This window comes from Gopherus flavomarginatus, chromosome 19, assembly GCF_025201925.1.
Source record: "Gopherus flavomarginatus isolate rGopFla2 chromosome 19, rGopFla2.mat.asm, whole genome shotgun sequence".
Lineage (NCBI taxonomy): Eukaryota > Metazoa > Chordata > Testudines > Testudinidae > Gopherus > Gopherus flavomarginatus.
In genome coordinates, this window is record NC_066635.1 from 24,155,249 (window position 1) to 24,178,142 (window position 22,894).

At 57.5% G+C, this 22,894-nt stretch overlaps 1 protein-coding gene across 1 annotated transcript; it reads left to right on the forward strand.

The window, feature by feature from the left end:
- Positions 1-77: 77 nt before the first annotated feature.
- On the forward strand, positions 78-22,285 carry SPAG5 (sperm associated antigen 5). The gene is made up of 23 exons (XM_050929697.1): positions 78-335; positions 5,435-6,684; positions 7,667-7,859; positions 9,058-9,177; positions 9,749-9,841; positions 10,193-10,327; positions 10,994-11,113; positions 11,489-11,581; positions 11,920-12,054; positions 12,576-12,690; positions 13,154-13,247; positions 13,515-13,596; positions 14,830-14,963; positions 15,408-15,573; positions 15,739-15,832; positions 16,825-16,899; positions 18,666-18,789; positions 19,324-19,435; positions 20,115-20,195; positions 20,357-20,509; positions 20,992-21,045; positions 21,264-21,344; positions 22,005-22,285. The coding sequence occupies exons 1-23, from the start codon at positions 78-80 to the stop codon at positions 22,119-22,121; spliced, it is 3,879 nt and encodes a 1,292-aa protein (XP_050785654.1). The 3' UTR covers positions 22,122-22,285.
- Positions 22,286-22,894: the final 609 nt, after the last annotated feature.

The following is a 22,894-nucleotide window of genomic DNA, read 5'->3' on the forward strand; positions in this document are numbered from 1 at the left end:
AATGGCACTCGCGCGCTCTGTTCAAATGGCGGGTGCGGCGGCTGGCGGCGCGTGGTAGCGGAGCAGGTCGGGTCGCCATGGAGACCGCCGGGCCCCCGGCGGAGAGCGCGGCCGCGGGCGGGGCGGGGCGCCTGGGTCCCCCCGCGGCGCCGCCGCCCGGAGCTCACGCCGGGGTTTCTTGTGTCCAGCCCCGGAAGGCCCCGGGCCGGGCCCCGCTCCAGGACCTGTCGCTGCAGCAGCCGGCGGCGCCCCCGACGCAGAGGTGTCCTGGCAGCGGGCTGGAGTCGGCGAAGCCCTCGTGTCTCACGCCGCTGTTCGCCAGGCTGCGGCTGCAGGTGGGGGCCGCTCTGGGGGAGCTTCCCCCCGTGACACGGGCCCCCCGCTCCCGCCCCCTCTGCTGGAACCCGACAGGGTGGGGCTCCCGCTCCCTTCAGCCGGGGGCCCCGTCCCGCCCCCCCCTCTGCTGGAACCCGACAGGGCGGGGCTCCCGCTCCCTTCAGCCGGGGGCCCCGTCCCCCCCCCCTGCTGGAACCCGACAGGGCGGGGCTCCCGCTCCCTTCAGCCGGGGGCCCCGTCCCCCCCGCCGCTGGAACCCGACAGGGCGGGGCTCCCGCTCCCTTCAGCCGGGGGCCCCGTCCCCGCTGGAACCCGACAGGGCGGGGCCCCCGCTCCCTTCAGCCGGGGGCCCCGTCCCTCCCCCCCCCGCTGGAACCCGACAGGGCGGGGCCCCGCTCCGGGGGGCGCTCTGCGCTGGGCACCTCGTGTCCTACAAACAGATACAAGCTGTTCAATCCACACGGAAGCACAGCCCCTGGCTCTGGGCAGGGCCCCTCACAAACTGTCTCTGGACAGCGGGGCACTTCACAGGCTGCTCCCTGTAGGTCCCAGGCCGCCGCCTCAGGCCCTGGCCGTGCTGCAGGGACGCTGCGGGCTGGACACTTGCTCTGGTGGTGGCCACACACCTCCAGGCTTTGGGTGGTGGGACCCTTCTTCCCAGCATCAGCCCCAGGTTGGGTTAAGATCCCCTCCCAGTCTGGCCAGCAGGGACCCTTGGCTGGGGGCACAGGCTCCAACTCTGTGGTGCTCCGGGACTGGAGCACCCACGGGGAAAAATTAGTGGGTGCTCTGCACCCACTGCCACCAGTCAACTGTTCAGAGCAGCTGCTCAGCAGTTTTCTGCAGTGCTGGGAGCCTCTGCTGATCAGCTGTTTCTGGCTCTGAGTTCCTGTCTGGTGGCCAAAACAGCTCTTCCCAGCAGTGCTGTTTAGCTGTTTTTTGGCCATCAGCCACTCAGCAAGGGGGACTCCCCTCCTGGGGCAGGGCCTGAGTGACCTCACCCCCACGGGTGCTGCCCCCCTCCTCCTACCTGCTTTCTGTGGCTCTGCAGCTCCCAGCCTCGTTTCAACCTCTCAGCCAACTAAAGGCAGCAGCAGTAGGTAAGTGTATTTCAAAGAAGGTCTTGGGTGAGGGTGACAGGGGTGGGGCAGGAAACAAGATTGAACCTTTTCTCAGCCCCAGGTGGCTGTGCTGAGAGCTGGCACCTGGCTGCTGGAGGGGTGGCTGTCTGCATGGAGTGGGCACCGGCTGCAACCCAGCTGTCTGCATGTGGCAGGAGGCTTAGTCAGAGGCGTCCCCAAAAACATCCCCCGGACCCCCACAGTAAAGAGAGACTGAGAATACCAACCCCACTGGGCAGCTGGACAGGCATGGAGGAGATGTCTCTTGCACCGCTGTAGAGTGCAGTGTCCCGTCCCCACCGCCTGCCCATGCAGAGATGTCTGCTTCTTGGAGACAGTGGCACCATGTCCAGGTAGTGTGCTTGGTCCTCCTCCCTGGCATCTGGGTGACTGCCTCGTACCAGGGTGGGGGGTGGAAGGGAAATGGCGCGTGGTGGGGGAACTCAAGCTGTCAGGGGAAACTTTCCAAGCAGTGCAATCTCTGCCTTGGGATGTGGATGGAATTGTCTCCCAAGGGAAGGGCTAGTGTGTGACCCCTGGAGTACAACCTGGGCTGGAATTTATCTCCTGTTTAGTCCATGTGCTCTGGAAAACAAGTCCAAGCATCATGTTGGGGTATGGCTACACTTGCACTTTAAAGTTTCGAGTGTGGTCGCAGCGCCAGCGCTGGGAGAGAGCTCTCCCAGCGCTGCACGTACTCCATGTCCTTGACGGGTGTAGCTTGCAGCGCTGGGAGCCGCGCTCCCAGCGCTGCAGCACTGTTTACACTGAGGCTTTACTGCGCTGTATCTTGCAGCGCTCAGGGGGGTGTTTTTTTACACCCCTGAGTGCGAAAGTTGCAGCGCTGTAAAGCGCCAGTATAGCCGTGGCCTTGGAGGCAGGGGGGTATTGCTGAGTCCCAGGGTTGAGTAATTCTGTGGTGATGGTCATTCACTTGCTGCACAATGGCTGGTGATGATTGTGTAACATCCACCCAGCCATTTGATCAAGTGCCTCCTTGTTTCTGTAAAAAGCAACAGTCCTGTGGCACTTTATTGGAGCATAAGCTTTTGTGGGTGAATGCCCACTGTTTCTCGGGAGTTGCCTTATGCTGCAAAACTGGAAGTAGCCCAGATTTCCATTAACACCATACAGCACAATCTCATAATTTCATACACTTTAATAATATACATATTTTGACAGAACAGTGGGTTTCAGCAAATCAGAACCTTTCCCATGATACGTTACACGGCATGCTTTATATGAACTATAAAGAATATGTACAAATGACAAATACGGGGCTTACAGAGCACAGCACAGCACTCCCCCGAGGTATAGAGCAGTGGCTCTCAAACTTTTTTACTGGTGACCCCTTTCATGTAGCAAGTGTCTGAGTGCAAACCCCCCCACCCCAACATTAAAACCACTCTTGTTTATATTTAACACCATTATAAATGCTGGAGGCAAAGCAGTGTTTGCGGTGGAGGTTGACCCTCATGACCCCCCATGTAATAACCTTATGACCCCCTGAGGGTCCTGACCCCCAGTTTGAGAACCCCTGCTATAGAGTGTCACAGCTAGAAACTCCAAGGCTTGGGACTTATAAAAAGAAACTGGACAAAACATGCAGTAAGGATCAGCCCTGCATTGGCAGGGAGATGGACTGAGCCAGGATGATCAGAGAGGGCTTTTCCCCCTGTAACTTGTATCATTCCATCCCACTCTCCTGGAGTACAAATTCTGGTACTAAAGACCTGGATCCCCTGTCGCCTTACACTGGGATTGGGAATTAGTGCCCTGACATGTGACTCCTCCTCTTAGGCCAGTGTAGCTCCTGCTGTTAGTGCAGCTATTTGCAGGTGTCCTTGTGTTTAGCTGAACCCTTGGACTCAGTCCCCTGTCTCCCCACTAAACTGACACTACTATCCTGCTGTGTGGATCCCAGTGGGCTTGTACTGTGAATTTTTGGCATGCCGGTGTGGCTGTTGTGACAAAGTTCCTCCTCTACCTTGGTGGGTCCTGTGCTTATTTGGCAGATTTGCTCACCTCAGTGATCTTCCCCACAGTCTGGATCAACTCCTCCTGTGTCTGATCAGGAGTTGGGAGGTTTGGGGGGAACCCAGGCCTGCCCTCTACTCCGGGTTCCAGCCCAGGGCCCTGCGGATTGCAGCTGTCTATCGTGCCTCCTGTAACAGCTGCATGACAGCTACAACTCCCTGGGCTACTTCCCCATGGCCTCCTCCAAACACCTTCTTTATCCTCACCACAGGACCTTGTACTCCTTAGTTCTCCAGTAGCACACCCTCTCACTCTCAGCTCTTTATGCCTCTTGTTCTCAGTTCCTCACACACACTTCCTCTCCTCTGGCTCCCCCCTCCCTGACTGGAGTGAGCTCCTTTTTAAACCCAGGTGCCCTGATTAGCCTGCCTTGATTGGCTGCAGGTGTTCTAATCAGCCTGGCTGCCTTAATTGGTTCTAGCAGGTTCCGGATTACTCTAGTGCAGCCCCTGCTCTGGTCAGTCAGGGAACAGAAAACTACTCACCCAGTGACCAGTATATTTGCCCTCTACCAGACTCCTGTATCCCATTGGCCTGGGTCTGTCACGCTGTATATCTATCATTGTGCAGGTAGTGCTACTTCCTTGGTGTGATGATGACATTATGCTAAGATGAATCCTGAAAATAGTGTCCTGGTATGATGGCCACTCTGTGCTGTCAGGTGAATCCTGCATTCTTGTAAGCTGTGTTGCTCCTAGGATATTAGAGGGACAAAAGGTGAGTGAGGTCATCTCTTTTATTGGAGCAGCTTTTGTTGGTGAGAGAGAGACAAGCTTTGGAGCTTTCACGGAGTTCTTCTTCCTGAAGAAGAGTTCATTGAAGGCTCCAAAGCTTGTGTCTCTCTCACCAACAGAAGCTGGTCCAATAAAAGAGATGACCTCACTCACCTTTTTTCTCTATTGTGAATAGCCTGCTGCCAAAACTGGCAGAGATGCTTAGAGGAGGGAGCAGAGAGAGTGAGTGGTGGGGGTGGGGCCTCTGGAGGGCACCCACCGGCAAAACCAAACGTCAGCACCTATGGCTGGGGATGTGTTTCTGCGCTGGGCCCTTTGCCCAGAATCCTCCCTTGGCTGGTCCCAGTTGCTCACCACACCTGCCTCTCTGGCTGCAGCTCTGCTCCCAGCCCAGGATCTGCTCTCCCTGGGCTGTGTCTCTGGCTCTGTGGCTGCAGCTCTCCCCCCAGGACACATCTGCTCTGTGGGCTGCTTCTGTGACTCTGCTTCCTGGGCTGCTTTTCTGGCCCCTCTGGCTGGCACAGCTTTGTTCCCTAGCTCAGTCCCATTCTGTCTGACCCAGGCAATTCCAGCTGGCCTCCTGACTCCCTTATTAGCCTGCCTGCCCTGTCACTCAGGCTCACCTGGAGCATTGGCCTCTCCCCAATGTTCCTGGGGACTGTCAGTCTCAGGCTCCTGATTTCCCATCGACCCTTCCCCTTTTGGTGCTGGGAGCTAGCCAACCAAAACACCCCACTGAATGTTAGTAAGGGGACAACACCCCTTGCATTGACACTGTAGGCCCGTCGGTGCGAAGGGAATCTTCTCCTGAGTCAGGCTGGCTAGTTTGAACCAGGCTGTTTCCTTGAACCTGTCTGAGCCATGGGTCTGACTCCATGACTCCTGCTGACTGGAGCTGGCCTCTTGAGTGTGGGAGAGGGAGAAACAGCAGGGTTAGCCTGACTGCAGTTGGGAGGGGGTTGGTGTCTTGCCATGGAAGAACGCAAGGGGATTCCTCCACATACGAGAGCCCCACAGTTCTCTAGGGTACCCTCCCTTCTGTGCTGAACACAAGCGTGTTCCCTATATGCTGGGAAAGGGGCCTTCTGGGGTCAAGCTAGTCAAAGCCCGACATGCAGGTTAGGCGTCCGCATGTGTTGGAGGGTGGAACAGCAGTGGGCAGAGGTTCTGCAGTTTTTGACCTCGTTATTTTTCTCCTCCATGCAGGATTGCAGAAGCACGTTGCCTGGCTCAGAAATGCCACCAGCTATAAAAATCTGGACAGACTCCCTGCCAAGCACAATGTTCAGCCCCAAAACTGTGGAGGAAAACAAAGCTTGGCCCAATACAAAAGAGCAACAGCTGCGCCTGGCTCCAAATAGCTCCATGCTGAAGGCTTCTGAGGTGGTTGGTAGCCCCCAGCAAATGGGCCAGGGGGAAAGTGCCATATCTGCGGGCTCTCTTCCTGGGGCTGAGCCTGGGGAGGAGCTTGTGCTGGGGAAGGTTGGGGCCCTGCAGGACAATTTGGGGCGGAGGAGAGCAAACGCTGCAGACTCTTCCCAGTTGGAGAGAGAGGTGGAGAAGGATGAGGCAGATCGGCCATGTACACCTGAGACATCTCAGGCTTCTAAAGTAACAGTGAGGAGGGATGAGGCTCACACTCATATGACAATGGCAGAGAACACACCCTGCCTGGACATTGACGCTTTGGACACCAGGGCCATCCAAGAGGCTGCTGCTGAGCTAGGGGTTCAGGAGAAGCAGAGCCATGCTGCTGTAGCAATGGTCTCATTAGTCCCTTCTCTGTGCTGTCCTGAGAGGCCGGACCTGTTCCTAATGGGCTCTGCAGAGGGGTGTGACTCTGAGCAGGTGTCCGTGACACAGGTACTTGGAAGCTCTCCTCCAGCTGAGGAGAATGGCATCTGGGCTGTGATTCCTGAGGCTGATTCTCTGCAGCCCCCCAGCAGCCTGGCCACCCTGAAGGAAATGGAAGGACACAGTAGTGCCCTGCCTATCCCAGGGGGAGCACAGTTGGGAAGTTGCCCCCTCCCTTTTGCTGGTGATCAGCCCAGCTTGCTGGTAACTGAAGAGGGCTCCCTTCAGGCTTCTGTCTGGAAGGATGTGGCTTCAAGTTCTGCTCAGAAGCCTTCCCTGCAGGGAAGAGCAGCAGCTCTCACAACCCCAGTGCCCTCTCGTGAGGTTGGGTGCAACGTGGCCGGTACCATCTCCTGGATGACCCCACTGGTGTGGCTGGAGAAGAACATGGGCAGCTCTGCTATGATGGAGTCCTTGAGGCAAAGCCTGCCACTGCCAGCTCTGCAGCAAGATGCAGGCACAAGTGTCACCCCAGTCTCTGCCTGCTCTGCGGGGACCTGGATGACTCCCCGAGTGCTGCTGGAGAAGAGCATGAACACCTCTGCGGAATGGCCTGCCTGCGCAAAGGACAGTGCTGCAGAAACGGAGTCTCTGCTCTGGCAGTAAGTTTCCCTGTTACCCGCACAAAATTCTCTGTTCCTCTCTCACTCCAGAGGCACGCACCTTTACCCAATTCCTAGGGCTCAGGGTGTACTCTTTGTGGGTTTGCAGGATTTTACCAGTGAAAGAGCCTTACACAGTAATACTCTTATTCTCTAGTTAGTAACAATTACCAAGGCGAATACGCATGCTAAGCATACAGTGCTAGGCTCACCAGTCCTGATCAGGCAGGTGGACTTTCCCTGTTGACCAGGCAAGGTCGGTCTCGTCTGGATTCTGGTTGCTGCATGTCGCAGTTGTGCAGAGGATTCTTAGCAGCTTTGATCTTAGGCTGAGTCTTAGAGGTGAGTTCTTCTTCCAGGTCTTTCTTTCCTTTTTTTTCTGGTCTTTCTCTGCTGGTCGTCTTGGACTCCCAGTTTCTACAGTGAAACTTGAGTCCTGCTTAGCTATACCGTAACCAATCGTTTCCCTAACCAATCCTAACATAGTGTAACACAATTCTCTAACCTAATCATACCCCACCACCTTAATTTGCTAGGTGTAAATGAATGAATTGTGTAACAGATCATACAGACAAACAGAAGAGGGGGCCATAAAGATAAAACAATAAAGAAATGAGGATTTCTCAACCACACCTGTTAAATGATTTCTTGCCAGACAGGCTGCTGTCAAACTAAGTTTTCTTTAACCATAGTAAGATCTGTTTCTTTAGCTGATAACGGTGGGTGCTATTAGGACAGGAGCCTTCTTAGCAGCCTGATATTACATTGTTTGAATGTAATCTTAGATGGAATGTGAGGCTGTGACTTCCTGCTTCTTAGCTAATGGCTGCTTCTCTCCTAACATGGCAACAGGAAAAGGCCTTATCCTTACATCGCCAGGTCCTTGGGGTTAGTCTGCGGTCCTAAGCTGGGAGCCATTTCTGTGGTTCACAGGGGGTCTGTGCTCCTGAAGCCCCTTACAAATATCTTCTCCTCCTACCAGCTGTTCCCGAGAGCACCTGACTACCCTGTCCCGGGCGGAGCTGGAGGGGCGGCTGGAGAGCACGCTTATCATCATTGAAGCTCTCTCGTGCCAGCTGCGGGATTGGCAGCAGAGCCAGTGGCCAGTTTCTCATCGGGGGCCGGCAGACCAGAGAGACGTGCTCACGCAGACTGATGTCACCCACCCCAAAGCAGTAAGAGGGGCCCACTGTAGAGATGAGACCATGTGCATCTGGGGTTGCAGTGGGATGCTCCCAAGCAGAGGGTGGCAGGTGTGGCCATGAGTTGTGTCCGCCTCCCCTCTGACTGAGTAGATCAGAAACTTCCCCTGTTGCCTACCAGTTAATTGCACTAGATAGTGGAGCCCGTGACTGCTTGGCAGCCCCCCATATGCAGTGCCAGGCAAAGAGCCTAGAACTCTGGAGACCCAGGTTCTGTTCCCTTTCTGCTGGACTTCCTGTGTGACCGTGGGCAAGTCCCTTACGCTCGCCATGCCTCTGATTTCTGTCTGTGCCATGGGGACAATAGCCCTGCCTGCCTTCCAGGAGAGACATGCCAAAGTCTTTGAGGTGCTCAGACAGGGCAGAGATAGGAGCCGTACAAATCCTAGCTAGCTAGTGGCTCTGTGGTACCGCGGCGTGTGTCCAGAACCTCTGCTAGGTATGCAGCAGGGCACTGCTGAGCTCTCAAGGTCTCGAGCATCCCCTGGCCAGTGTTGCCAGACTCCTGCACTGCAGCTAACGCATGGACTCCAATGTTCCAGTTCAACAGGCCACTCAAAGTAAATAAGGTCCCTCTGGGTGTAAGTGGAGCAGAAGTGATGTGGGCTGAATGGGGATTGTTGAGTTCAGAGCTGATGAAACCTGGTCCCATGGTCGCCTGCTGCTACAGCACTGGCTAATCAAATCATGCGCATGGCTGGGCTGGCTCTCGCCAAGTTGGAGAGCTGCAGGAGTCCTTGCTGTTCCTTGCCTCCTGGTTACACTCGCCTGACTGCACCGCTGACCACCGGTTCATCAAGGGAGGAAGCTGCAAACGAGCATGTCTGCAGCTAGTGGGTGGGGGAGTGGCTGCATCCCTGGGCATGCAGGGCAGGGGGGTCTGGGGAGGGGCAGCACCTGGGGGACGCTTGGAGCTGTTAGAACTAATGGTGATGCAAATGTCATGGCAACTGCTTAAATCTAGCCCTGCTGGGCAGAGATGCTGCCCCAGGCGCCTCTTCTCAGGCTGAGCCTGGTTAACGTGTCCCTGGGGGAAGAAGATGAGGTGTTCCGCCTGTCTGGCTCTGCTGAGCCCCCAGGCATGAGCAGGGTTGGCTCAAGCCCGCCCACCCTACCCCATGAGAGAATTCTAGCCCTGTGAGTGATGGCTTGGGGATGGAATATCTTCCAGGAGGAGCAGCTTTATCATGACTTGTACATGGCAACCAGAGAGAGACTCAAGGCCCTGCAGCGGACCCGGGAGGGCGAGCAAGCTCTAAAAGAGGAGCTGGAACAGGCCAGGGAGGCAATGGTAGGTCCTGGAGGGGTTTGTGTACAGGAGGGTAGAGTGCCTTCAAGGGGATGGGTGCTTCTGGGGCTGGCTGTCAGAGTGCGGCTTCCAATGAGAACAGCTGGAGCTGGTTAAATGTGCAGGACCATCTCTCAGGGGCTAAGCACAATAGACTCCTGACTCCTCCTCCTTGCGCTCCCCAACGAGTCACCCACTAAAGGGAGGCAAGGCCAGATCACAGGTGGGATGTTCTGCTCCCCATCCCAGGTGTTGTAACAGAGCGGGGGGCCCGCTTAGGTATCGATTCCACGTACAGTGGGTCCTCTGCAAATGGCTGCTATAGGGACAGATGGCTTGTCTACATGCTCATCTGCACATTCAGATACTTTGGCCTGTCTCTGAAGGCAGGAGGCTGCCTAACAAGGGTCGTCACTTACACATGTTCCTCTGCTACCACTGGTGGCAATTTGGTTATACCACCAGATCGCCAGTGGGTCCTGGACCCTTGGCTGGTGCCCACGTCCCAGCGGTGGCCTTTTGATAGGGTTCCCAAAGCCACATCTGTGGTGTGAATGTTCCTCTTGTCTTGCAGAGATCCTGGACTGTGGAGTCTCAGTCGTTACTGGACACCGCAAATACTTCTTTGCGGAATCTGCAGGCAGACCGAGGAGCCCTGAACCAACAGGTGAGATTGTCAGGCTCTGTGGCTGAGCCTCTGAGTGCTAGCATGTGTACGTTGGCCCTCGGAATGTGCCTTTGATTCTTCCGACAGCCGTGCTCTGAGAGTCGCTGGAGAGGGCCGGGCCCTGGGTTCGTTGGAGCACTCAGCGGCTGGGATGTCAGATGGCTCTAATTCGTGAGACTTGTCTCTGTGGAGCAGGTCACTCCATGCGTTGCCAAGGCTCGGGGTGGGGTGGGTCCCCCAGGGAGGTGGCCCAGCATGGTGGCCTTGGTGCCCAATGCATGGGCTGGGTGAGCGGTGCCTCTGGAGGCTGTCCTCAGGGGCACTCTCCTCCTCCTCCTCCTCCTCTTGTAGCAAGAGCAGATGAGGGCCCTGCTCTCCCGGAACCGGAGCTTGCTGGACAAAGTGGCTGCCAAACTGAAGAGCTGCCTGGCGGAGCGGGATGAGATGCGGAGCCGAGCAGCTGAGGCCCTCGAGGCTAAAGACACGGTAACAGGCTGACCCCTGAGGGGTGCTGTTCAGAGGGCAGGGCTGGGCGGTGGTGGTGCTGGGCTCAGTGTGTGACCGGCCCCACTAGTGGGGTAGAAGTGAGAGCAGCTGGCAGGACTGGTTAGCCTGGGCCTGGTGGCTGTGGCTCTGCATGCCAGGGCTGACTTCAGCCCCACTTGCTGCTAGCTCTGCAGTGCTGGGGGTGCCACTGGTGTCTCCAGAGGGAGGGTGCGTCGCAGCTCAGCGGCAGCCACGCCAGTGGATAGGTGGGGTTGCCTGTCTCTGCAGGAGCCCTGGACAGCTCCCCTCAACCAGTCCCACTAGCATTTGAAGAGAGTGCTGGGGGACCTGTCGGCAGGGAGCTGTGCCCTGGGCCAGCATATACAAGGGGGTGGGGTTAAGGACACAGCTGAGGCCTCCCCAGTGCTTCGGCAGAGGGGCATGAGGGAGAGCCCTGCCCGGCAGCTTGAGTGTAGCACTGGTGCTTTCTCTGTGACATCAATAGCTGAATCTGCCATGTGTGGGTCCTGCTGCTAATATGTGCTGGGGCTGTGCCATCCCTTGGCAGTGGGGCTGTCAGGGCTCCCTGGGGCACTTGCCAATGGTGGCACTAGGCTGATGGGTCACTGTTAAAATCCCCACATGCACGTGTCTCCCCCTCCCCAGAGTGATCTGGTTCTGGAGGCCTTCCGTGTCCATGCCAGCACTCGGATCAGAGCCCTGGAGCAGGGATTGGAGTCCCAGCGGGAGCTCTGCACCCTTATTGAGGAGGCTTGTGAGCACCAGGTAAGGAAGGGTAGTGGGCTCTGCATGGGTGTCTGGCCCTGCTCTTCACCCTCTTAGCCTGTGGGCCTAGCCAGCTTGCTGGAAACCTCGTGTTCTGCCCACTGCACAGGCTCAGCCTGGGGTCTGCTGAACTTGTGATTCACTCTGATATGCTGCAGCTTGGGGCAGCGTTCCCGTCTCTGCCATTAGTGATGCTGGGAGTTCCCCTGCCAATGCTTTGACCTGGTCTCAAAGCATGAGGCTGCCTAAGACCAGTTCCTCTGCACTTCCACTGGGGGCGACTGACTACACCCTCTGCTCTCCAGAAGGTCTTGGACTCACTTCCCACGTCCCAGCACCCGCATCGGCAATGCTAGCACCCTTCTTGTCTTGCAGAGATCCTGGACTGTGGAGTCTCAGTCGTTACTGGACACCGCAAATACTTCCCTGCGGAATCTGCAGGAAGACCGAGGAGCCCTAAACCAACAGGTGAGATTGTCAGGCTCTGTGGCTGAGCCTCTGAGCACTAGCACGTGTACGTCGGCCCTCGGAATGTGCCTTTGATTCTTCCGACAGCCGTGCTCTGAGAGTCCCTGGAGAGGGCCAAGCCTGGGTTCGTTGGAGCACTCAGTGGCTGGGATGTCAGATGGCTCTAATTTGTGAGACTTGTCCCTGTGGAGCAGGTCACGCCATGCGTTGCCAAGGCTCGGGGTGGGGTGGGTCCCCCAGGGAGGTGGCCCAGCGTGGTGGCCTTAGTGTCCAATGCATGGGCTGGGTGAGCGGTGCCTCTGGAGGCTGTCCTCAGGGGCACTCTCCTCCTCTTGTAGCAAGAGCAGATGAGGACCCTGCTATCCCGGAACCGGAGCTTGCTGGACAAAGTGGCTGCCAAACTGAAGAGCTGCCTGGCGGAGCGGGATGAGATGCGGAGCCGAGCAGCTGAGGCCCTCGAGGCTAAAGACACGGTAACAGGCTGACCCCTGAGGGGTGCTGTTCAGAGGGCAGGGCTGGGCGGTGGTGGTGCTGGGCTCAGTGTGTGACCGGCCCCACTAGTGGGGTAGAAGTGAGAGCAGCTGGCAGGACTGGCTAGTCTGGGCCTGGTGGTTGTGGCTCTGCATGCCAGGGCTGACTTCAGCCCCACTTGCTGCTAGCTCTGCAGTGCTGGGGGGTGCTGCTGGAGTCTCCGGCAGGCGGGTGCCTTGCAGCGCAGACCCGAGGATGCCAAGAGGCACATGAGTGGGGCACGGTGGGCGTTTGCCATCCAGGGATCAGAACACAGCCCCTTTTCCAGCATTGCTGTCTGGTGCAGAACTGCTTCCCTGCCCCCTCCTGTATCTTTGGGAGGGCATTAGAAACCCCTGAGCACTTGTCCCATTTGGGACGTGGATGCCAGCAGTGTCCAGCTCTTGGTTCCCATTGGGTTGGGCCAGAGAAACCCCCAAGGGGCAGGATTGAGCAGTGAGCCAGGTGCTGTTGCCTGTTGCAGGCTTCCAGGGAGCTGGAGATGGTTTCTGGGAGGCTGGAGGAAGTGACTGCAGAGCTGCAGGATTCTGTAGCCCAAGTGGATCGGCTGACTGTGGCAAACTCCCGGCTGGGAGCAGGTATGTCTGCATGTGAGGCTGGGTCTCTCGCTGTCTTGTATGGCTGTGCAAAGGCCCACGCAGCTGGCCCTTCCTGGGATGAGAGACTGGGAGACGCTCGCACAGCCGCACCTAGCTGTCTGCTGGTCACATGCTCGGGCACAAAGCCCAAACCATGTCTTGCTATGCCAAGGACTGAGCTGAGCATCCGGAGCCTCTAACATTGGCTAGAGGGCACTGCCTGTAGCAGTAGCTACCTGTTCCGTTGTCATGTCAGTGCCCTGTAGATTTCTTGGAGGGCACTTGCTGGCAGCACCAATAGCTGGATAAGACTGATGTGCCCTCTCCCCACTCCACCATCTGGGCTGCTGCTTAAGACCTGCTCTGGGGGATGGGCAGGCAGGGGCTCCTCTGCCTTCTCAGCTTTGCATATTCAGTAATACCAACTGTGCAGCTAACCTCTGTGCTGTGCACCGTGCCCTAGATCTCAGCACACTGTTGAGAGACCTGGCCAGCCTGCAGAGTGAGCGGGATGAGCTGCGAGAGAAGCATGCAGACCTGTCGGAGGAGACAGTGCGGTGAGTCTCCAGCCTCCGGTTGCTGACGCTGGGGGTGCAGGCGGGGCCACAGAAGCAGAGCACTGCGCAGTCCAGTGACTGAATAAACTGTGATGCCCTAAGGGGGGCTCTTGGACAATCCTGGTTCTCCTGCTTCCTTTCCCCCTAAATTCACTTCTGTTCTGAGTGGATCTCTGGGGCAGATCCTGTCAGCTGCCCCTCCTGGGCCCAGAGCCTGCAGCTGGCAGCCAAGCTGCACACTAATTGCTTTGTTCCTTCCTGTCTCAGGCTGACCAGGGAACAGGAGCTTCTCCGGCAGCAGTATGACAGGGTGCATCAGGAGCTGCGTGAGATGACAGAGAGTCGCGAGGTAGAGGCTGGGTGGGGCGGGCTAACCCTTTTGTTAGGGGCACAGGACACTCACTGTGCTAATGGCCCCTGTGGCAGCCTGCACAGGCCATGATATTAAACCCTAGACCAGGATGAGTTAACGTCGCCTCCTCTCTGCACGTAGGCCTGGAGCTGGAGCTGCCAGGCCCCACTGACCGCTCAAATGTCCTTTCCAAAACCCCTCCTAGGCCCCAGAGCAGCACAGAGGGACACAGAAAATGCTGGGCATCTTAACTGTGCAGGTGCAAATCCTCCTGTCCCTGGACTTGCCATATGTGATGCCAGACCCATGCCATAAAACCTCCTGTCAGCCAAGGGGCCAGTGTCCACTTGGCAGCTTAATCTCTCAAAGGAACTCTCTCTGCCTTGGATCCTAGCCCTCCTCACTACTCTGAAGGGCTGCGATAGTCCATCCTGCTCTTTCTTTCACTCCTTAACCTTCTGGCATCTGATACTCCAAGGGCATCAGTTAGAGAGTGATGCTGTTGTAGCCTGTGGAGGCTGGACTCCTAAGGTGACTTCCAAGAACAAAAGGCAGACGTCCCGCTCCAGCAGTTCTTGAGAAAGCCATGGCTGAAGTCCTGTAAGAACTGGCTGAGTGTGGAGAGCAAGATGGGCATTGGAAGGTCTGGTATTTCACAAGCTGCAAGGGCTGAACAAGTTTATAAATGCTATGGGGAGCAGTTGCCTGTTGCTGACCTTGTGCTCACTTTTGATCCCTGTGATCAGCTCTTCCCCAGCCATCTCTGTGCAGTTACCCCTGGGCGTGAGACTTCGGTGGGCCTTTCTATGCACTTGAGTGCCTGACTGTTCCAATCCTCCTGGGGAGTTGGACTGGCTGCCGCAGCTCTGGCCTTTGCACACCCCAGTGCAATGAAGGACTGCAGGGCGAGTCGTCCCATCCCATACTGCCCAGCAGAGTCTGCTGGCAGATGAGGAGTGAGGTGTGGGGGTGAGGCTCTGATTTTCCAAGCACTTTGAGAAGGGGGGAAGACTACAGAGCTGTTGCTGGACTCTGAGGCCTGTTAGATGAAAGATTCCCTGATACTTGGGGGAGGCGTCACCAGCCCCTCAGTGAGAATGGGGTGGGAGAGTAGTCTCAGCTTGGGCGCCTGCAGGAAGGTAGAGTGGGAATTGAGCTCCTGGTACGCTGTACCAGCTCCCGCTCCTCACTAGTAAATGTTCACAGGCATGTCTCTTCCCTCCGCCCCAGTTCATTGACCAGGAGAACCGTGTGTCCCGGGAGCAGCTGACAGAGACAGAAAATGAGCTGAGAGCCACCCTTGCAGTCCTGCGGGAGCGCAGCATGCAGTACGAGGACCTGAAGGATGCGTACCAGCACCTCCAGTGAGCCAGCCGCTCCGCTCTGCACCCCCCTAGCCCTTTGTGTGCGTCGTGCCCAATGAACGGAAAGCCTGCCCCAGGGGGAAGGAGCTTGGCATGTCTCTGGTCAGCTCCTGGTGTGCAGGGTCCCCTCCCAACCTCACCCACAGCTCGGAGGCAAAAGGCGCCAGTGAACGAGCCCCTCAGTGCACCCTCGTACATCCCTGCGGGTAACAGTCTCTGTGGGAAACCAATGGGCACTCTGGCTGGGCACAGCTGATCTCATCCTCTGCTTATTCAGATGGCACCTCCAAGTGTCCCCCTGTGCTCTGGCCGCTGAACCCAGGAACTCAATCACAGCCAGGCCACGAGGCTGCCCTGACATGCCTTCCGTCTCTCCCCTCCCCACCCTGAGAGGATGGGGCCTGGGTGAGCGCTGAGCGAGCTGACTCCCCCTGTTCTCCCCAGGAAGGAGCAGGACACCCTCCGTGAGGAGCTTGACTGCAGCAAGGCAGAGACCCTGGGCCTGCAGCTTGTTAGGGACAAACTCCTGAAGTCCTCCCTGGAGCTCACTCAGACCAAGGAGAGGCTGCTGGACCTCACAGACGTTCTCCAAGCTGCCCTGCCAGGAGAGGTAGGAGCCCAGGCCCCAAGGAGTCCAGGGAGCTGCCCTCTAGCTGTTGATCAGAGCAGCATGGATTTCTCCAGCCCATCTGCCCTGGGGAAGCAGAGCAATGTCTGTAATGCTGCCTTGGCATCTGTGTGGTACAGCCACTCTGACTTTCTCTTGTCATTGAAGGCTGCTGATGCTGCATCGAGGAGCAGAGTGTGTACCCCTCGCAGTGTGCCCAGCTCCTTCGTGGGCAGCGTCTTGAAAGCTATGGCAGGAAAAGGTAGGATGTGGCTGCCAGAAATTGCCTATTGGCTCTGGTTCTTGTCTGCTGCTCCAGAAACCCTGCCTGTGTGGCGGGGGCTGGGTTAGTGCTTCACAGACAAGGAGGGGCGTGAAGTGCTCTGTACACTTGCCAAACCCAGGGCCAAGCCTCCCACCACCCCTGTAGTGTGGGGGGGGTCTCCCTCTGCACCGTGCAGGCCTGTCATGCAGTGACCCTCCTCTCGGTATTGGAGATGTAGCCATTGGAGTGAGTGGGGTGCACCTTCCCATAATGCTTGGCTCTGCTGCTTGCTCAGAAGTAACATGGTGAAACTGAAGCAAGGCGGAGGTGCTTACAGCTTCCCAGCCAGCGGTGGAGGCTGCTCCCATGTCTAGAAAGGAGCCATCGAGCTCCCAGTGTGCGCCGCCCAACTGCCGAATCCTGCGGCTCTGCTCTCCCTTCCCACGACGGGTCGGGCTGCATTAGGCCTCGGCCAGGGTGGTGGATGAATTCTGATGAACCTGCCACAGAAAACCAGCTCTGCTTGAGGTCCAGAACACTGCAGCCGTGGGCTGCCTCTGACCCCAGACCCAGATTGCTCCAGTGAGGTAACCAGGCCCCTTGATGCCCAGGGCTTCCTGTCTGGGGTTAGGCCTCCTTCCCACACTGCCTGCAGACGGGATGTTTCAGCTCAAGGCTGCTGCCGTCCGTGTCCCGTCTTGTCTCCATGTCGTCCCCCCCTCCCCCCAGGGCTGCCAGGATCACCCACGCTGCCTTGGGATGGCCTGGTCCCAGGACTTCTCGCATGGTGTGTGGTGAGGAGGTGCTGTGAATGGGGCCTCAGCACCAGTCCCCTCTCTCAAGGCTCAAGCCCCAGGGACTTCCCAGAGGAAAAGGGAAGTTCCTGGATCCGTGCAGGCACCATGGCCTAGCAGTGGGTCAGGGTCATAGAAAGGGGTAACCTGTGTTGATAACCCAGCACCAGGCCCCTCTGACCTGCTTTGTTACAGGCATTGATGAAGAAGCTGCTGGAGGCTCGACTGCATTCACCAAGGTTGAACCTGCTACTCCTCCGATGCCAGCAGGTAACAGGGCCTGGTGTCTGCCCTATCCTCCCTTGCCAGCAACCAGCCTTGCTGGGCCCCAGTGTGAAGGGCACTGGAGGGGCCCTGGAGCAGGGCCGGTGCAAACGCCCAGTGCACTAGGTTTTCCCAGGGAGCCAGGCCTGTTGCCTTCATCGAGGTTTCACTCAGCAACCAGTTCCCTCTTGTGACTGCTCAGCACCATAAGGCGAAGGGGCAGGGGCCTAGGCTGGGGGCCTTGGAACAGCAGGCAGCGTTAGCCCACCTGCATAGCCAGGCATAGCATCTGGTGTCTGTTCCTGGCCTGGTGCTGCCCAGAGCTTGCTGGGTAATTGGAACCCGAGCATGGTATAACACGTGGGTTTGTTTCCTTTCTGCTTGTGAGGGGTTCTCTGTTAACCCTGGTGTAGTGCCCCTCTCCACCTGATTACTGCCTCTAATGGCAATCTGCTTACAGGTTTTGATGGACAGGTCTGGGTTCTTTTGGAGCCCGCCACCCACTCAGCAGGGTGAATCTTTTCTTATTTTGCTATGAAATTATTTGGCAGTGCCTCCACCCACCTCGCTCCTTCCTGGCAGGGTCACCAGGGCAGCTTGGGCGGAAAATTCTAACTACAGAGTAATCCCATTTACCTGCCAGATAGTTGGAGACTTCCAAGAAATTACTCAACACATAAAAATATATTCAACACAATAATTATATTAAACAGGCAACATATACAACATAACAGGGTGAAACACTATTTTTAGGGTCACCGGTGCCCACACTGAAAATACCCATGACTTGATGTAACAAGTGTACAGTTAGTGTCCTGTTGGTACGCGTACTTTGCTGGGGCCCTTGATGACCTATAAAATTCTCTGCAGTTGTTTAGCAGTGTGGCTGACTGGGTTGAGTACAGCCCAAAGGACTGACAAGTGGGAGGAGGTGGTGAATCCCTCCACGGGTGTAATAAACAGCAGGTTATAAAATCCCCAAACTCTCACTCCCTGGCTTGAGGACACAGTTCAGGGAGTACGGGGTGCCCAAAACAAATTCCCTGACTGACTAACTAAAAGCTGGTGCACTCACGAACTCCATGAATGACCTTCAGGTTGGAAGGTGACACTGGACTCCTCAGTTACTGCAGCGTGGCTGCTGGCTGCTGTCAGGGATCCTCAAGCAGGAATCAGGCTGCATCGGTCCCAGGATCTCCCCTCATTATAAAGGGGTGCAGGGCTCAAGGTGTAGGTTATACAACTACCCTAACATCCAAACTGTAGCCTCCTAGCCCAGCCTCCAGTCACACACCCAGCAGGCAGCAGCCCTGGACTAGCAACGCTGACCATGTGGGTGGGGGCTGGTCTCACCAGGGGAGCTGGAGGTGAACCCAGCCTGGCTGGGGAAATTTCTCTGCAAACATAACAATTGGGAATCATCCGTGGGGAAGGAAAACCCTAAAGGCCAGTTCTCAGAGGGAACCCTGCTTGGAGGCCTGGGACTCTCCAGCTCCCCACACAGCCACCCCTGCCCTTGCCCTGGCTCGCTCTAGCCTCTCCTCAAAAATGGCTTCTCCCCTCTCCTGAACTCCCTGGGAGGGCATCTCACTCCCTAATGGTTGCAAGGCAGACTGAGTTTGCCTTGGCTCCTCCTTCCTGAGCTGCCAGCAGACAGAGCTCCAGGAATCTCTGTAATCTCCATGGGGGGTTACACCGGCATTGTGGGCTAGCCCCGTGCACTGTGAGCCCTTGCCTGCCGTGCGAATGGCTGGTGTCTGCTCTGCCCCCAGTGATTGAGGAGAGCCTCCAGGAGACTGTCTTGGAGCTGAGAGCTGCTGTCTCTCATCTCATCACTGTGAGCTTCCAGAGCCAGAAGGCGGCACATCATGAGGTCCAGGAGCTGCAGGCTAAAATGTGAGTTCAGCATCTGGCCCTCGAGTCAAAGGAGAAGTGATGGGGCTGCCCAGCGGGCTCTGGGCAGTACTACTGCTACTTGCTGACCTGTCCTTCCCCCTCTGCCATTGGCCACTGCCTTCTCTGTGCAGCTGGGCAACGCCTCTAGGACTGCGACCCCCAGGGGCTAACCCTGCCAGCCTCCAGGCCGAACATTACCTAGGCTGGCAATTCCATACAGAGTCCTTGCCCAGCCAGCTGGCACGCCTCAGCAGGACTGGAGGGTCCCCTTGCCATGGCCTTGGATGCCAGGCAGAGCTTACTCTCCCCTCATGTACAGTCCTGAGGCCAGGCACTTGGAGGGGGCAGGTTGGAGCAGCTCAGCCTGAGCTGAGCCCAGTGGCTGCTGGGCAGTGTGAGCCAGAGCGCTGGGGCCTGAGAGTAGCACTTGGCTCCCTGGGGAGGCAGGGTCACCCTGAGAGCCCAGCTATGCAGCCCACATTCGATCTGCTTCGTGCCCTCTGAAGAGACTCAGTTTGGCTCTTCCTCTCATAGCTGTGACCATCAGCACCAGCTGGAGAGCCTGGAATCCAGGCTCCAGGCAGAGATCGACGCCCGGGATGCAAACCTTGCCAAGCTAAACAAGACCCTGGGAGTCAGGTTTCAGGTGAGCAGGCACCAGAACTGGGTTAGGTGTGAACTCCAGGGCAGAGCTGATCTGGGACGTGGACCAGGCAGGCTCAGATTCTAGGACATGGGAGAATCTGGGTGACTGTTTTTTTCCATACCCTGCAGCCACTTGCTAGTCTCATCTAACGCGGCACTTGTGTGGCTCCCCAGCGTCCCAGGCTGAGGGCCTGTTATTGGCTGGGTCCCGAGTGTTCCTGGCACAGGACTGCTCCAGCCTAAGAACTACCCTGGTCTGGCTGTGCAGGACCAACTGTAATGTCTGCATTGGGGCAGGCTGGGATCTGGGTGTGACTTTGACCTCTCGCTAGCTGTGGAGATGGGGCACAATAACCCTGGCTCTGCGTGCAAACTGGGGGCAGGGGAATGGTGTTGGGACTCACTTGGCTGAAGCTGCTGGTGAACTGGGGGCTTGTGCCCAGCCCTTTGCCTGCCTCTGACCTTTCCTCACTGCCCATGTCATGCTGAGTGTCTGCTAGCAGCTTTGTCAGTGACTGCAACAGACAAAAACCCACATGCTGCCTCCCCTCAGTACTGGGCCTGGGCCCAGGCCCCCTCTTTGCCTGCTCCTTTCCTGGGAGAGCAGCATGGCCAAGACTGCTGCAAGGGAGGTGCCACTCAGGGAGACTGTCCTAAATGCTGCCATCCTCTCTCCTCAGACCGAGAAGGAGCTGCAGGACATTGTGCGGCAACAGGAGGAGAAGATGCTGCAGCTCATTGACCGGAGTGGAGAAGTCACGGTACCCATCTCTGCAGGCTGGGGGCATGTCTGGTTAGATCCTGGAATGGCCCTGCTGCCCACTGCTGTCCCGTACTGAGCAGCAGCCCTGTGGGCCCCTAGAGGCTGGGGTGGAGTCCTTGGCCCCACTCCCCAGCATCTCACTGGATTTTCTCTCCTTAGAATCTGAAGGCCGAGGTCTCTCACCTGAAGCACCTGCTCCAGCGTGTGGAGACAGAGGCTGAGGTGCTGTGGGAGGAGGTGAGGGGCCGGGAGCCCGACACAACACCACTGGATGCTGACGCTGTCCAGGAGAAAGTCTGGCTGTGGCAGGAGGTGAAGCCCACAGTGCTTGGGCAGGGGCAGATTCTGGTGCAGGATGGGAGGGGCTTGGCGCCTGGGACAGGGTTGCTCTTGGCCTAGGGCAGCTGCATAACATGGGGCTGAGTGCCAAGAGACAGATGCCCCAAGGCTGGCATTTGTTTGCCCCCACCCATGTGCCCCTTCTTGCTCCATTGTGGCTCCTCTCTGTTCGTGCTCTGGAGAGGGAACAGGGTGAGGCCCCACAGCCCTGCTGGGGGTTCAGTAGTGGGCGCTCCCAGCCTGGCGGCGGGAGGGGGAGTGCTGGGCATGGGCTGGCCAATGGCAGAGGAGAGGCAGTACGTGCCCAGGCTGGGAGTAGCTGGCACAAGGAGGGAGCTAGCTCTTCGAGGGCTGGTGGGGTCTGTTCTCTCCCCATCCCTGAGTCAGGCTCTAGCCTTGGCTGTGGGCATCCAGCTGCATCATGCCCCTGCACCAATACTTGGCTTGTCTTGCAGGTGAACAAGCTGAGGGAGCTACTTCTGGAGACACAGCGTGACTACCAGGACCAAGTAAGGGCAGGGCCTAGGGTGGCTCATCTGCGATGGGGTGGGGGGTGCTTGCCTGTTTGCAGGGGCCCTGGCTGCGTTGTCCCCTCAGGGGATTGACTGCTGTGGAGCCTCTTTCATGGCTGCTCGGTCTCCCACCCAGCTGCTAAGCTGTTAAAATGCAGGCTTGGGGGTTTGCTGTGCTCCCACCCTTCTGCACAGCTGTGTGTTCTCCTTTGCAGAGGAGAATCTTGGAGGGGAAACTCCATCATGCCCAGATGGTGCTAAGGAGCCGTGAGGAAATGCAGGAGAAGATCAAAGAGGTGAGGCCCTGTGGGTAGGGGCTCTCCCTACAGCTGCATGATATGGTTGATAAAGCTCTTGGCGTGGCTAACTGACAGCCAGCCAGGGCTCCCTCCTCCCCACATCACACCACCTGTTTCCACACTGCCAGGCACAAAGCCATGGGGAGAACAGCTGTGTCTTGGGGATGGGCCCCACCTGAAAGCATTACAGGTGAGGCTGCCTTCAGAAGGGCCTGTTCTGGCAGAGGACCCATGCTGTGGCTGCTAGAACAATGATGTGACTGCCGTGGAAGGGCTGTGGGCCCAGGAGCATGGGATTGCAGCCCAGGGAGGGGCCCCTCTATCCTATTCTGCTACTGTCCCTGAGGGGCTCCCCACCTGCTGCCCCATGCTGAGGGCAGTAAGTGGCTTGTGTGCGGCCACTGAAATGACCACAGTTGCTCCGTGTCCTGCCTTCCGTAGTCAGGAAGGTTCTGGGGCCTGCCAAGGCCTATGTGCTGCCCCAGCTGGCAGGCCAGAACCCTTCACACAGCTGCCTGGCCCTTGGTGTTCGGCTTGAAGGGCTACTGATGGAGATCTCACTCGGCATGGTCTGCCTGTCCCATTCCTGGCTGCTGGAGTCCTGCTCCTCCACCTCCAGCTTGGCTGCAGCTCCTCTAAAGCTTCCTCCTTTCCCAGATGCTCTCCTCCATCCCTGCTGTGGTGACTGCTGGCTCCCGGGAGTGCCAGAACCTGCTGCGCTACCTCGGGCTGAAGCTGGTGGATGGCGACGGATGCTCTGGGGACGCACTGTAGCCATGAGCTGTGATTCGCTCTGTGTTTGGAGGCCCCCTTGCTTAGCGTCCCCTGTATTTTAACTGAGCCCGGTTGTGTTACTGTTCCTGTCTGGAACGCAAGTGGGCTGGGCTCCCCAGTGCTACTGGGGTGTGGTATATTTATTAAAGTTTTGACACCCTGTATTGCTCTGCCTCTTGCCTGATCGGAGAGCCAAGCTTGGGGCTCACTAACAGCCCAGCCTCTGATGGGGTGGAGTTCATTCCTTGGGTTCTCTCCTGCCTGCTAGGGGTGCATTCATAGTAACAGTCTGAGAGCACCTGGCATGACACCCCCTGCCCCTGGTCAGAGCAGCCTGACTCCCCAGCCCTGTTCCTTTTGGGCTTATCATGGGGCAGGTGAGGAGAGGAAGTGGCATCCTTGTCAGAGCAGGGCTGCTGCCTTCCCCACCACCACCTCTCCCTGCATTGACAGCCCCCCTTCCTTGGCAGGGGATCGCGCCCCTGCCTGGTGTTCCGCAGTTAGTACGCAGCCTTGCTAATCTTCGTGCTCCCAGGGCTCCTGTTAACTGCACATGCATGAACACAGCAAGGCTGGGCTGACCTAGTTTCAGCTCCTGCTCTGGGTGTCCTAGATTCTTAGTTCCTTGCTCCTCAGATCTAACTTCCAGTGATCCTTTCCTAGGGTGAGAGCCTCCTGCAGAGGCGGTAGCCTAAGGCTGCTTTCTCCTTGGCCACCCTGGTCCATGGGGGTGGTGTGTGAGATTCTCAGGGCTGAGCAGTAGTGGGGTGATG

Excerpts from the sequence above, each read along its gene's own strand:
- SPAG5 (XM_050929697.1), top strand. The coding sequence starts at position 78 with ATGGAGACCGCCGGGCCCCCGGCGGAGAGCGCGGCCGCGGGCGGGGCG. Across the intron at positions 10,328-10,993 it reads CCCTCGAGGCTAAAGACACG|AGTGATCTGGTTCTGGAGGC; the intron begins GTAACAGGCTGA and ends CCCCCTCCCCAG. Across the intron at positions 19,436-20,114 it reads CCCTGGGAGTCAGGTTTCAG|ACCGAGAAGGAGCTGCAGGA; the intron begins GTGAGCAGGCAC and ends CTCTCTCCTCAG.